The sequence below is a fragment of the Vigna radiata genome, chromosome 6, assembly GCF_000741045.1.
Source record: "Vigna radiata var. radiata cultivar VC1973A chromosome 6, Vradiata_ver6, whole genome shotgun sequence".
Lineage (NCBI taxonomy): Eukaryota > Viridiplantae > Streptophyta > Magnoliopsida > Fabales > Fabaceae > Vigna > Vigna radiata.
In genome coordinates this window covers 373,514-385,427 of record NC_028356.1, presented here as the reverse complement: position 1 = coordinate 385,427, position 11,914 = coordinate 373,514, and the positions used below count along the sequence as shown (strand labels likewise).

The following is an 11,914-nucleotide window of genomic DNA, read 5'->3' as shown; positions in this document are numbered from 1 at the left end:
GCTTCAAATAATACGAGATTTTAATATATCCCAATGTGAAAGATTGAATATACCAAGCACAAAGTTGAAGAGACATTTGCAGATAATTTGATTGCAACTTGATTATGATGTTCGATTAAGTATACTAATAATAATCGTTTGTATAAGTTCTAATATTATTTTAAAATTTAAGTGTAGATATAGTTCATTTTACAAAATGAAGTTTAAGATAAATATCGACATTCACTGGTATAGTATATTGAAGTATACAACAACCACAACGTGGTAGCTTTCATAATCTATCACCATTGTTAGGATTACTTAGCTGGAACTTCTAATTATCTACAGATGAAAATAATTCAAGTATGACTCAAAGTCCTACATTAATCAGAAAAGACAAAAGTTAAACACTGTTTGACAGTGAATTCCCTCTATCCACCAATGTTTCTCAGACGTTCCAGCACATCTTTTTCGCCAGTGAGTTGCTTAACCAAACCTTTGAATTCACCAAAAAGATTCAATACCTCATGGTAAAACTAAACAAAACCAATACAGTAAACAAGACTAAAGTCAAATACTGCATGATAGAATTTCTAAATCGATCATCTTATTTCAACACAATTTCAAAGTGCAATGCTAGATATCAATAGTTCATGATTTCCTAGATAGATAAAGCTGAAGTAGTAAATATATAAGCATGCAGGGAAGCTAAAAGTTCTTTCCACAAAAGGGCATATACAACATAAGGTATACTGAATAAATTCTTACTGTTGGTATAATCGCGACAATCGTGTAGGCCAATTCTCAAATTTGTTTCCCATTTTTTGTTGAATTCTGATGCTATTTCCATTGCATCCTCAGTTGAATATCCAACAAGCCAGCATTTGTTTCTTGGTAACTTTTGTAACTTCCTCACAAGAACAGCTCCTAAGAATATGAACAGAATTCATGATTTTAAGGAAAAATAACTAACATTTATGGAGATAAAATCCAATCAGAAAGTTCAAAAAGCTGTCACAGATAAATCAGTCCAAAATGGTCAAGTTTTCTATGACAAAAGTTTGACATCATAATGTCATCTTAGAAGAAGTAAATGGATCAGGAATCAACTTTTTGATGCTGAAACACCCAAAGTAAGAACAGCACATGGAAAATCTTCCTCTGGCACGCTAGGGGAGAAGATTTCATCATATGCTTTCAGTAATGATAACAGAGGCCTACAAGGAAACTGTATAAATAACATAAAAGTTCATATGCCGAAGCAAAATATATGCAACATTCACAGAGAACAACATCTTTCATCGTTTTAAGATATTCAGATTGTGGTTTTTTTCTATATGATTGTCCAACAGCAATCACAATCTAGTACAGCAGTAAAAGCACAAAAAACCAATGTAAGAACAAAAATACAAGACATGCATCTAAACTTATCCAGAAGTACTCATGAAAAAAGAAATCTGCATAAACTAAAATCAATGTAAGCATCAATTTCTGTATAAACTAATACAAGATGATTTCTGCCAATTAGTTTACATACAAGCTAAGTTTAATTTATGAAAAAGTTTTCTTCATTTTATCCTACTCATCTTCTTCTCTTACCAGGCACTGCTCTACCATACAAAGCTGCTAGTGCCACATATATATCTTCGGGATCTTTGGGCTGAAAATCATAAACCAGAACCTGAAAAAGCATTATCATTGTGATAAGATTAGAACTCAAGCTTGAATACAGCAAAAAAGAACTGAATTACTGAAACAAAAAGAAGCCAACATTTCTATTCCCAATAATCAATAAATTAAATTACACAAATTACAAAAGACTGGTTTAATTTCATTTTGAAGAAAAAAATGAAGGGTAATTAGTTGGTACCAGGAAGGAAATATAAGTATGAGAAAGAAGGGAAATTGACCTGAGAAGGTGAATAGGGTTTGATGATGACCATGAAATGCTGCAAATCCCAGAAATTGAGGGAGTAAGCAGCAGACATAAGCAACTGGGGTGGTCCCTTTGTAGCCCTCAGAGGCATTGCAGCAACATACACTTCATCTCTGCCTCTTACCATTGGAGAATTCGAAAACAACGACGCCATTTTTCTGCCACAATAACTACCAAAGCCAAAATCTACGTAGATTACAGACACCGCTAAACTCAAGTGCTCAATTCAACTCTATCCTCTCTGCCTCAAATTTCATGTCCAAATATCCCTTTAATTTATTCTTTTTCTAAAAATAAATAAACTTTTATTTATTTAAATTAACTGAATGCAATTATTTTATAATTTTGGGTTTACACTTTAATATTTTTAATGAAAAGAATATCTCTCACTTCATTATTTTTTAACGCTAAAATTCGTATGAAGGAATATTTGTATAGATATATCATAGTAGGGATCTGTAGCATTATTATCTCTGTGATGTTGTTTGAATTGTTATTTTATAAATTAATTTCTTTGCTTTCATCCATTTGAATCTATGTTACTTCTGTTTTTCAGTAGGAATAAAAATGGATTTGACCAGATTAGAGTCTGATCTCTTTCCTAAATTAAAGTTTTCGAAAAAGAAACAACATATAATATAAGATAGCAATAATCTACGTATTTATTTGATGAAAGAAAAGTTATCCTGCAAGCAGAATGACACATGAAACATGACAGACATCATTGATCGATACTAGTACTACCTTGGATGGAGTTGTTGCCATGTCTGAACTCAACTATCCCTCCATTCTTCCTATTTCGCTACATCTTTTATTAGACCACTAAGCAAACAAAACAAAACACATGCAACAACAACACATAATGATGCAAACTGCATATTTTCTTTACTCAGTCTTCTCTGTCGGAGCCTCTGTCACTGCCACCTCCTCGCTCTTCTCAGCTTCTGCTATCACTTCCTCCTCTTTCTTTTCATCTGATCCTTCTGTCTCAACCTTCTCCTCCTCGCTTTTCCCTTCTGGGCTTTCTGTCTTTACCTCTTCCTTCGCTACACCTTCATCTTCTTTCTCAGTCTGTGTCACTGTCACTGCTTCTGCTGTTTTCACCTCATCAGGGTCAGCATTTTCTTTTGCTTCTTCTGTCTCAGCTTCTTCCTTTGAAGTTTCCTCTTCCGTCTTCTCGACTGTTGGCTCTTCTGTAACCTCTTCTACCACTTCTTTAGCCTCAACTTCGTCCGAGGGCTTGTCTTCTGAGGCTGCTGCTTCTGGGGCCTCGTTGGTTTTCTCAGTGACAGACTCTGCTGCTTGTGTTGGTGTTGGAGTTGCAGCAATTTCTTCTTCCTTTGCCTCGTCACCCTTAAATGATGCCTCTATCTTGTCCTCTGGGAGGGCAACATTTGCTGATACAACCTAACAAAAACAATTTATTCAGATGAAAATTCATATTTTGTTTATCAAAATCCTAACTTTAACTCTGCTGAGAAAAAAACAAGATCAACATAATAAGGTGGTAGGAGTGCAGTTTCAACACTTCTTGCTCTTCTTTACTTCATAATCGTTGGTTAATGTATTGCTGCAAAATATACTATAGGGAAGGATTGAATGGAGTTACCTCAACAGTGGCCATTGGAATAGCAAAGAGTATATGCAAGTGATTGAAAAGGAGGAAAGTTGAGCTTGAGAGTGATATAGAAGGCTAAGGTTTTGATGAAAAGAAATGAGCATTGAGAGTGGGTTATATAGAGTTAAAAGGGTCTTGTTGATGAAAGAAACGGAGAGGTGGGGACACATGAAGAATCTTGGGATTTGACCCCTCCATTACTGAATGTTAATAAGCATGTTTGGCAATAATGGTGACAAAGGCTTAGAGATGAGGTGATATTATTATTTTATAATCTTTGTTTCGGATCTCTCTGCTACCAGCTTGAATAATGGAGGACGATTTTCATTGAGATCATCATTCTTTTGCTTCTAAGTTTCTGTGCTTTGTGCAGTCGGATTTACAGGGGGAACTATCAAATTCATACATGCTTATTCAATCATCATTTACGGCAAATAGTTGTAACTTGGCAAATGGTTCTGTTAACTGGTTTAGCAGTAAACTACATTTCTCATTCTTATGCATTAATTCATCTCTCAGCATTTTCATGTCACGATATCTCAGCACTCTACTCTAACGTGTAAGATTGATTCTTATAATTATTAGTTTGAAGATAGGTTATTTAAATAACATATGTGACTTTCATCTCTTTGCTCAAAATTTGCTGTCATAATTTTTAAATTGATCACAATTAATACTTTAGTTAAAGGATAATAATACTTTAACAATATTTTAACATCATTTACATGTTATTCATTTTAGTTTAAAATTATTTCACAATCAATGATAATAATAATTATAAATACCATAATGACATAAAATATTGTCAAAATATTATTATCTTTTGTTAAATATGTTTTGTAGTGTATGATAGAAGTAAAATACAACCAGACACTTCACAAAATCATAAATATCGACGAGACTATCCCGTGATCCAACAATTATACAATACAATAGAGATTAAACAATCATTTTTAAACAATAATTAGATCGAATGAAAATTAGCTTTTTACAAAATATATATTAACACTAATTAGATCACGATTACGTTATCAATAATATAAAACATATTTTAAAATTTATAAATAAAATTTAAGAAAAATATGTAAATGATTATATTTATTATGAATTAACTCTTAAATTCGTCATATTTATCCTAACTTTGACACATGAAGTAACATTTTAATTTGACATTGTAAAGATAAGTATTAAAACACTTAAAACTTAATAATAAGATAACATTAATCCATAACTAATGTATATTTTGTCTCAAATTTTCAAAACAAATGAATATATTTCATTAACATATGTCAAACAATATTTATATTTAACTATAAAAAATTTAATGCAGTTAAATCAAGAAGATATTTAAAATTTCAAAATGAAATTGTATAATTCCAACAAAAATTCACATTGAAACTATGAATATATTTAGCCCATACTTTAATTTTATTTTTAGGAAAAATATTACATTATTAAATGAAAAAGATAGATAACAGAAAAAAGTTGATAGAGTTTTGTGAGTACACACTAGAAATAATTTTGGGAGCAGTGAAATGAAATGTTCGGGTGATGGATCCCAAACAAACAAATAAATAAATGGAGGATGGCTCCAGATCAGATCCTGACGTAAGTAAAGAAACAAACCGTCGTTCACCTAAACAATGTGGGCCTTGGTCGGCTGGTGGGCCATAGGGTCCATCTTAGAGGGCCCATCTCAGTAGGCCCTGCCAGGAGATTCACATCTGGTACCGAATTTTCCCCCAATGGATACGTGACACGTGGAAATCACACACCGACCACTACTTCTCCTTTTGATTTGATGTGATGAGATGAGACTACATTTGTAAAACCAAAGTTCATGAATGATGCCACCATTGACATGTTCTGTTGTATGCGTTAATTTGTATGTATAAATTATTACTATTTATTTCTCCTTGTATTTTCACACATTTCTTTCTATATTTTCATATTTTTAAATTTTTAAATTATTTTCTGTAATTTAAAAAATCTTGCACTTCATGTGTAAGAAAATACAACCATATTTTTTGAAAATATTTTTAGAAATGTGGTGATAAATAGTTATAATCCAAAATAGAATGATTAGGCCTAGGAATTAAAATTTGTGCATCACATCATCTTTCATATTGGAATTATTTACCTAACAACAACATACATAACAGTAACTCTTATTGCTGTGAATCTGGAAAAAGACACATGAAAAAGGTTATTGCCTAGTGTGTTTGTCCAGGGCATGAATAGCTGCAATAATGCCCTCAAACAATCCGTGACTCACAAAAAATAAATAAATTAATTAGGTGTCATTTAATATTTTACCCTCTGATTTTTAATTTTTAATTTTTTTCAGGTAAATTTTCAAAAAAACACGTGAAATTTTCAAAACAAGCATTTTAAAATATACTAAATATTATTTTAGATCGATTTTTTTCTCTATCCTTTCTCCTTTTAAATAGTGCAGTAAAAAAGAAGACACGGTGGTAACAATAGTTTTAGTTGTAATGGAAACGTAGGGTAAAGAAGGTAATAATCATGGGTGTGTAAAAAGTAATCACGTGATTAATGAGGTGAAGAAGGTAATAATCATGGGTGTGTAAAAAGTAAAAGCCTGAAGTGATCACGTGCTTTCGTCTTGTTATCTCATTGCCTAGAAAAGTCTGTTCATATTTGCTCTTTTCACTTTCATATTTTTTGTTTCTTTTTACACTCCAATTTTACTGTTCACACTCCTCATTTTATATGATGTTTTATATCACTTTCCTCCCACTTTTGCACAAATTTTACAAAAACTGTGTAGTTTTATTGTAATATATGTTATAAAAAATAGTTATATAATGTATCTACGCTACAGTTTTTCCATGGTGTAAAGATTCACATTATAAGAACTTGTTTCGAAAGTATTATTAATCAGAACATTATATTTGACAATACAATTTTTTATGCAGGATACTTTCGTATAAAAAATGGAGCAGTGTAAAAAATATGTGTGAATAGAATAAAAAAACTCTTAATTTTTGGATAACCCTAATATCCCAATACAAAATCACCATATTAAGAATAACATTAGAAGTATCCATAGAAAATTGGAACAAATACTATACTTGAATTTCTTTTTTATTTTTTTTAAATTGATGTTGTTCATCAAAAAATAGTAAGATAATTTTCTTAATTAAAAATTGAAAATAATTTGGAAGAAAACATTTGGTGACCCCTCGTCAAACGGATAATAACTGAACATTAACGTTAGCAAAGATTTCGGATAACCAGGCGACCATGTCCTAAAATCACCCATAAACTTCTCTTTCATCCTCAAATATTGACCATCTGACCACAGAAAAACACGCTACCAGACAAATATGTCTTTTTTCCTTTGTCGTCTCTTTCCGTTTTTGGTTATAGTTAATGATCATTTTTGGGTTTTGGGAGACACAAGCTATAATTGTTTTTTTCAGCTCCACTAATCCCTTCAAAACATTTTCGCATTGTTGAATTTCGTAGTGTTCATTTTCTCTATCCCATTTCTTTGGTGGGATTTCATTCACTATTCTTGTCCCTTGTGACGGTTGATGAGTTAACCACCTTCCCTGTTGGAGCTGTATCGAGTTCCAAGAACATGGGGTTCGATGAAAACAAAGAAACCGGCGAGAACAGTGAGGCAACAGATCATGAAAACGAAACTCACAAAAACGAAGGTGAGCCCGTGAGCAGGCAAGTCAGTGAGGCTTCTATCTATGCAACTGAAGAAGAAGAGGACGAACCCGGATCCAAAATTCAATTGGGTCCTCAATGCACTCTTAAAGAACACCTCGAGAAAGATAAGGTTTGTGAGCATTCCTAGATAACAATACAAACCGGTTGTGAGGTTGAGTTAGACTCAAATCTACTTTTACCATGAATCAGAATCAGGTTACAATGTATTCTAACGAGATTTGTATAGAGATATTGTTCCATCTGCAATTAGGCTATTATTGAACCATCTATTAACGTTTAGTCTCTTACTCGAGGTGTATGTACCTCGGCGTGAAAAGTGTGTTGAAAATCTCACGTCAACTAGAGATAAAATCAATTTATAATATATAAATGGTGGAGAACTCGTTTTACAAACCAGTTTTATAGGATTGAATTAGATTTAAAATTCCTTTCATAACAGATTTTGTGTTTTCTTTATAATTTAATTCACTTTCTTTGGTTGGTTACATAGGATGATGAAAGTCTAAGGAGATGGAAGGAGCAACTCCTTGGAAGTGTAGATGTGAATAATGTTGCAGGTTTTTTTTATCTCTTAATAGCCTTTTTCTTGTGTTTAAGATCAGATGTATTCATATATAACACCCAAAGGAATATTGACATAAGAGTACCTATGTTTGATGTCTGAGATAACTGTTACAAAGTCTGCAACATATAGGTATATATATATATATATCAGTCTTCTGAAGTGTTAAAATCGATTATGACTTGATCTTTGTTTCCAGAAATTTTGGACCCTGAAGTGAAAATCAGTAGCTTGTCTATTGTCTCTGCTGATAGAGATGACATTGTTCTTCCCATTCCTGAAGATGGGAATCCAAAGGGTTTATGGTTCACTCTAAAGGAAGGTAGTCAATATCGATTGAAATTCACCTTCCAAGTGAGCAATAATATCGTATCTGGCTTAAAATACACTAACACTGTTTGGAAGACTGGTGTGAAGGGTAATGATTATTTCTTTTGCTGCTTCATTCCTGTTGAAACTTGTGGCATGCAAAGCTGACAATGATTCTGGTTTCAGTGGATAGCACAAAAGAGATGCTTGGAACTTTCAGTCCTCAACAAGAGCCTTACACACATGAGATGCCTGAAGAAACCACACCCTCTGGACTATTTGCAAGAGGATCATATTCTGCAAGATCAAAGGTAATATCATCACTCATACATTGAACTTCATATATATCAGTTGTATTTGTTGGAAGTCTCATGTCAACTAGATATAAAACTAATTTAGAGTATATTAGTAAGTGTATAATTCATCTTACAAACTGATTTTATGAAATTAAGTTACATTTAACTTCACTTTTTAACATAATATGATGATATTTTCCTTTTGCAGTTTCTTGATGATGACAACAAATGCTACTTGGAGATCAACTATACTTTTGATATTAGGAAGGAATGGGCAGGTTGAACATGGTGCCAATCTGCTAAATTTGCTTCTGCAGTAGTAACTCTTCTCTATTTAGTCAAATATATTCTTATTTTTATTCTATTGACTTAACAGTTCATATATCTATCTATATATATATATATATGGTAGTTTACTGAATTCTTGTTTGTACTAAAATATTCAGTTGTATTTGTTTTGTATTGACTAAAGAGACAAAGCCAAAGAGCATTCTTTTGTAACTTTCCCAATAAACATGCCTTAATTTTATTTCATCTGTTCAATCGTGTTATGATCTTTTTATCGCAAATGTTCTACCGAGGAGGGTGTAACACCTATCCAAATATATACTTAGGGATGAAAAAAAAATGGTTAAAATATATGAAGAATACTAAATGAATATTATAAAGCTATGTGAATACTTTGTGAATAATTATTATTGAATTTTATTCAATGATATATATATATAAAAAAAAAAAGTTTGGAACTCGTCCGTGCATGGCATGCTTAGAAGATAATCAATTTAACAAAATATACGTTTTTTTTTTGTAGAACGAAGTTAAGTTAATTAAAGAATTGACCTGGTTTAATGTTTCATAAATTAAAGGCTTAATACCGCTTTTGGTCCCTAGTTTGAGAGATTTTGTTCAATATGGTCCTACATATTTTTTTAGTAACAATTGATCCCACTTTTTGAAAAAACTGTCTAATTGACTCCTTCTTGGTTACGACGTCAATTTTCTAATGGTGTTGGTTACGACTTCAATAAGTTCTTTCATGCATTCACCTATCCAAATGTTATTTTAACAGTCCTAACATAATGTTATGTTAAAAATCATGTCATCAGCGTATACAATAAAGACTATAATAAACAATTTAAACTTGAATATGGGACCACTATGAACAAAAAGAACTCAATTGAACATTTTTTTCGAAAGGTGGGATCAATTGTTATGGAAAAATAAAGGTAGAACCATATTGAACAATCCTTTCCAAACTAGAGACCAAAAACGATATTAAACCTAAATTAAAAGAAAGAATTGAACTGGATCTAGTTTCAAGCAACTAGATAAAAGATAAGGGGAAATATATATCAAACCATGCTTGAATAAGTTCAAAAACGACATCATGTTTACGGTAAATGCGACATAATAAACTTAAACATCTTGCTTTACTCTCCAAAAAACAGTACATTTAGAAACTAACACTCATTCTTAGAAAAATCACAAATAAGACCAAATATGTTCATGGAGAAACAAAAATTACATATAAAACCAAAGTGTTTGGTTACAACTTCCAAATCACAAAATGTCAAAACATTTTGTTTGGGCATCAACAAAGTCATTAAAACTTCTAAGTTCATTCTTTATATTACTTAGTTACTGAGTTAAACGATCATGTCTCTTAAGAAGCTCATCGATTTGTGTCTTTGCATGGTCTAACTTAGAATCTCTTGCCATAACATGTTGACACATTTCATCAATCTACGACCTCTCAAATTCAAGTTGAACAACTTCATCACATAGTTTAAGGAACTCCTTTTTTTTATGAGGATTAACAGTACCAACTCTTTCACTTCGAAGGAACAACAACACATCTATCAATGTTTTCAACATCCAAACTCGAAAGCGAGTTTTCACAAACATTCCAAAGATGAGAATATGCTTCTAGAGAAATGTTGATAAATTCTTGTGTTTGCTTTTGCAGAGCACGAAAAAGTCTGAAGGCATCTATTCTTGTGTTTCTTACCTTACGATTATGTTTTAATGTAGTTGTTTAGATAAATTTGTGGGATAAGTTTTGTTTTTTTTTGTTTCATTAATATTATGAATATATTGTCGTATATGAAAACTATAAGAAAATTAATTTTTAAAACATTATATATGTTATTTTTCACGTAGTAAGAGAAAAGGGAAATATATTTGAATTTGAATTTTAAATATTTTTCATATAAAATTATAAACTATTTACTCAATTGATCGCTTTAGTTATAAAATTTTCTCTTTTAATCTATCTATTTAAGAACATTTCTTTTAGTTTTTATATATATTATCTTGATGAGTAAAATAAATTCATTAAGGTTAATTATGAAATTATTATACTCTTAAAGAACTATTAACTATAGCTTTTAACATAATAATAAATACTCTATCCAACAAGTTGCACATTATATTGACATCTTCATTTTATTTGCGTTAGAAATAAGCTTACGAAATAATTTGTAAGATGAATTTTCCCAACGTCAATAGTGTCGATTATTATAGAAAGACAGTCGACTAAAGTTTGAGTGATAAACCTAAAGTTTAAGTAAAAATTTCAATGAAGAAAATTTATTTACTTTAGCTTATCATATAAAATATATGCACTTTATAGCCACAAAATGGAAACATGTTATATTTTAGAATTTGAAGGTCATTTGGAAACAAAAGAGTTTGGAGACTTAATAAATTGAAAGAATAATTAAAGAGAAGTATTTATTTATTAATATATATATATATATATATATATATATATATATATATATATATATATATATATATATATATATATATATATATATATANATATATATATATATATATATATATATATATATATATATATATATAGACCTTCATGTTTCGTAAGATAAACTATAAAATTTTATTTAAGCCTTGTGTACTAAATAAATTCTATAATTGGTAACGTATTTACTAAGATAAACTTATACGAGGTAGTTTTTTTTGGAAGTTGAAATCAAAATATGCTCATAGTTTATTAATACTAGTTCGTACACGTTTATGATATAATTTAGATCATAAGGTTGTTGCATTTTCATTTATTTTTATTTTACATTGTAAAAAACTCAGTAGAAACAAATTGTTTTTGTAATAACAAACGTCAAAAATGAACATAAAATATGCCATTAAAAAAAAAAAAAACAAGTGTCTATATTCCTCACAAAGTATGAACATTTTTTTAATCCAAGGTTATATACCTCGTCTTGCTACAATTAATACTAAAATTGATGGCCTCTTACGTCAACTTAATTGACAGTGATATTTCATGAAATATAATTTGCTTAAATTGTTGTATTTGACATTATTTTATTTTCAAAAATACGATGGAGTCCCTTGAAAGCAATATTATTCATTCAATCTCTATGTAATCATTTTTTAACAAAATGATATGTAACAAATCATGAGATCCACTTAGTTCAGCAAATAACAAAATCCTTGTAAATTTTACAATTACTCGTGTATAAATT

At 30.6% G+C, this 11,914-nt stretch overlaps 3 protein-coding genes across 4 annotated transcripts; 1 reads left to right on the top strand and 2 right to left on the bottom strand.

The window, feature by feature from the left end:
• Nucleotides 1–202: 202 nt before the first annotated feature.
• On the bottom strand, nt 203–2,180 carry LOC106764320. 2 transcript variants are annotated; one of them, XM_022781755.1, is made up of 4 exons: nt 1,890–2,180; nt 1,579–1,660; nt 748–906; nt 203–515 (listed from the first exon to the last, which is right to left on the bottom strand). In XM_022781755.1, the coding sequence occupies exons 1-4, from the start codon at nt 2,067–2,069 to the stop codon at nt 505–507; spliced, it is 432 nt and encodes a 143-aa protein (XP_022637476.1). In that variant the 5' UTR covers nt 2,070–2,180; the 3' UTR covers nt 203–504. The 2 variants fall into 2 exon arrangements, with proteins under 2 accessions (XP_022637476.1, XP_014504085.1); XM_014648599.2 differs by having other exon boundaries at nt 203–475; nt 1,890–2,179.
• Nucleotides 2,181–2,554: 374 nt separating this feature from the next.
• LOC106764115 (fruit protein pKIWI501) lies at nt 2,555–3,674 on the bottom strand. The gene is made up of 2 exons (XM_014648341.2): nt 3,525–3,674; nt 2,555–3,322 (listed from the first exon to the last, which is right to left on the bottom strand). The coding sequence occupies exons 1-2, from the start codon at nt 3,537–3,539 to the stop codon at nt 2,801–2,803; spliced, it is 537 nt and encodes a 178-aa protein (XP_014503827.1). The 5' UTR covers nt 3,540–3,674; the 3' UTR covers nt 2,555–2,800.
• A 3,303-nt stretch (nt 3,675–6,977) lies between these two features.
• Nucleotides 6,978–8,884, top strand: LOC106763183 (rho GDP-dissociation inhibitor 1). The gene is made up of 5 exons (XM_014647393.2): nt 6,978–7,350; nt 7,732–7,798; nt 8,003–8,221; nt 8,299–8,423; nt 8,617–8,884. Exons 1-5 carry the CDS (start codon nt 7,144–7,146, stop codon nt 8,689–8,691), a joined length of 693 nt encoding a protein of 230 aa, XP_014502879.1. The 5' UTR covers nt 6,978–7,143; the 3' UTR covers nt 8,692–8,884.
• The last annotated feature ends 3,030 nt before the right edge of the window (nt 8,885–11,914 follow it).

Excerpts from the sequence above, each read along its gene's own strand:
- LOC106764320 (XM_014648599.2), bottom strand. The coding sequence starts at position 2,069 with ATGGCGTCGTTGTTTTCGAATTCTCCAATGGTAAGAGGCAGAGATGAA. Across the intron at positions 1,661-1,889 it reads AACCCTATTCACCTTCTCAG|GTTCTGGTTTATGATTTTCA; the intron begins GTCAATTTCCCT and ends ATGCTTTTTCAG. Across the intron at positions 476-747 it reads TTGTCGCGATTATACCAACA|GTTTGGTTAAGCAACTCACT; the intron begins GTAAGAATTTAT and ends GTGAATTCAAAG.
- LOC106763183 (XM_014647393.2), top strand. The coding sequence starts at position 7,144 with ATGGGGTTCGATGAAAACAAAGAAACCGGCGAGAACAGTGAGGCAACA. Across the intron at positions 7,351-7,731 it reads AACACCTCGAGAAAGATAAG|GATGATGAAAGTCTAAGGAG; the intron begins GTTTGTGAGCAT and ends TTGGTTACATAG. Across the intron at positions 8,424-8,616 it reads CATATTCTGCAAGATCAAAG|TTTCTTGATGATGACAACAA; the intron begins GTAATATCATCA and ends TTCCTTTTGCAG.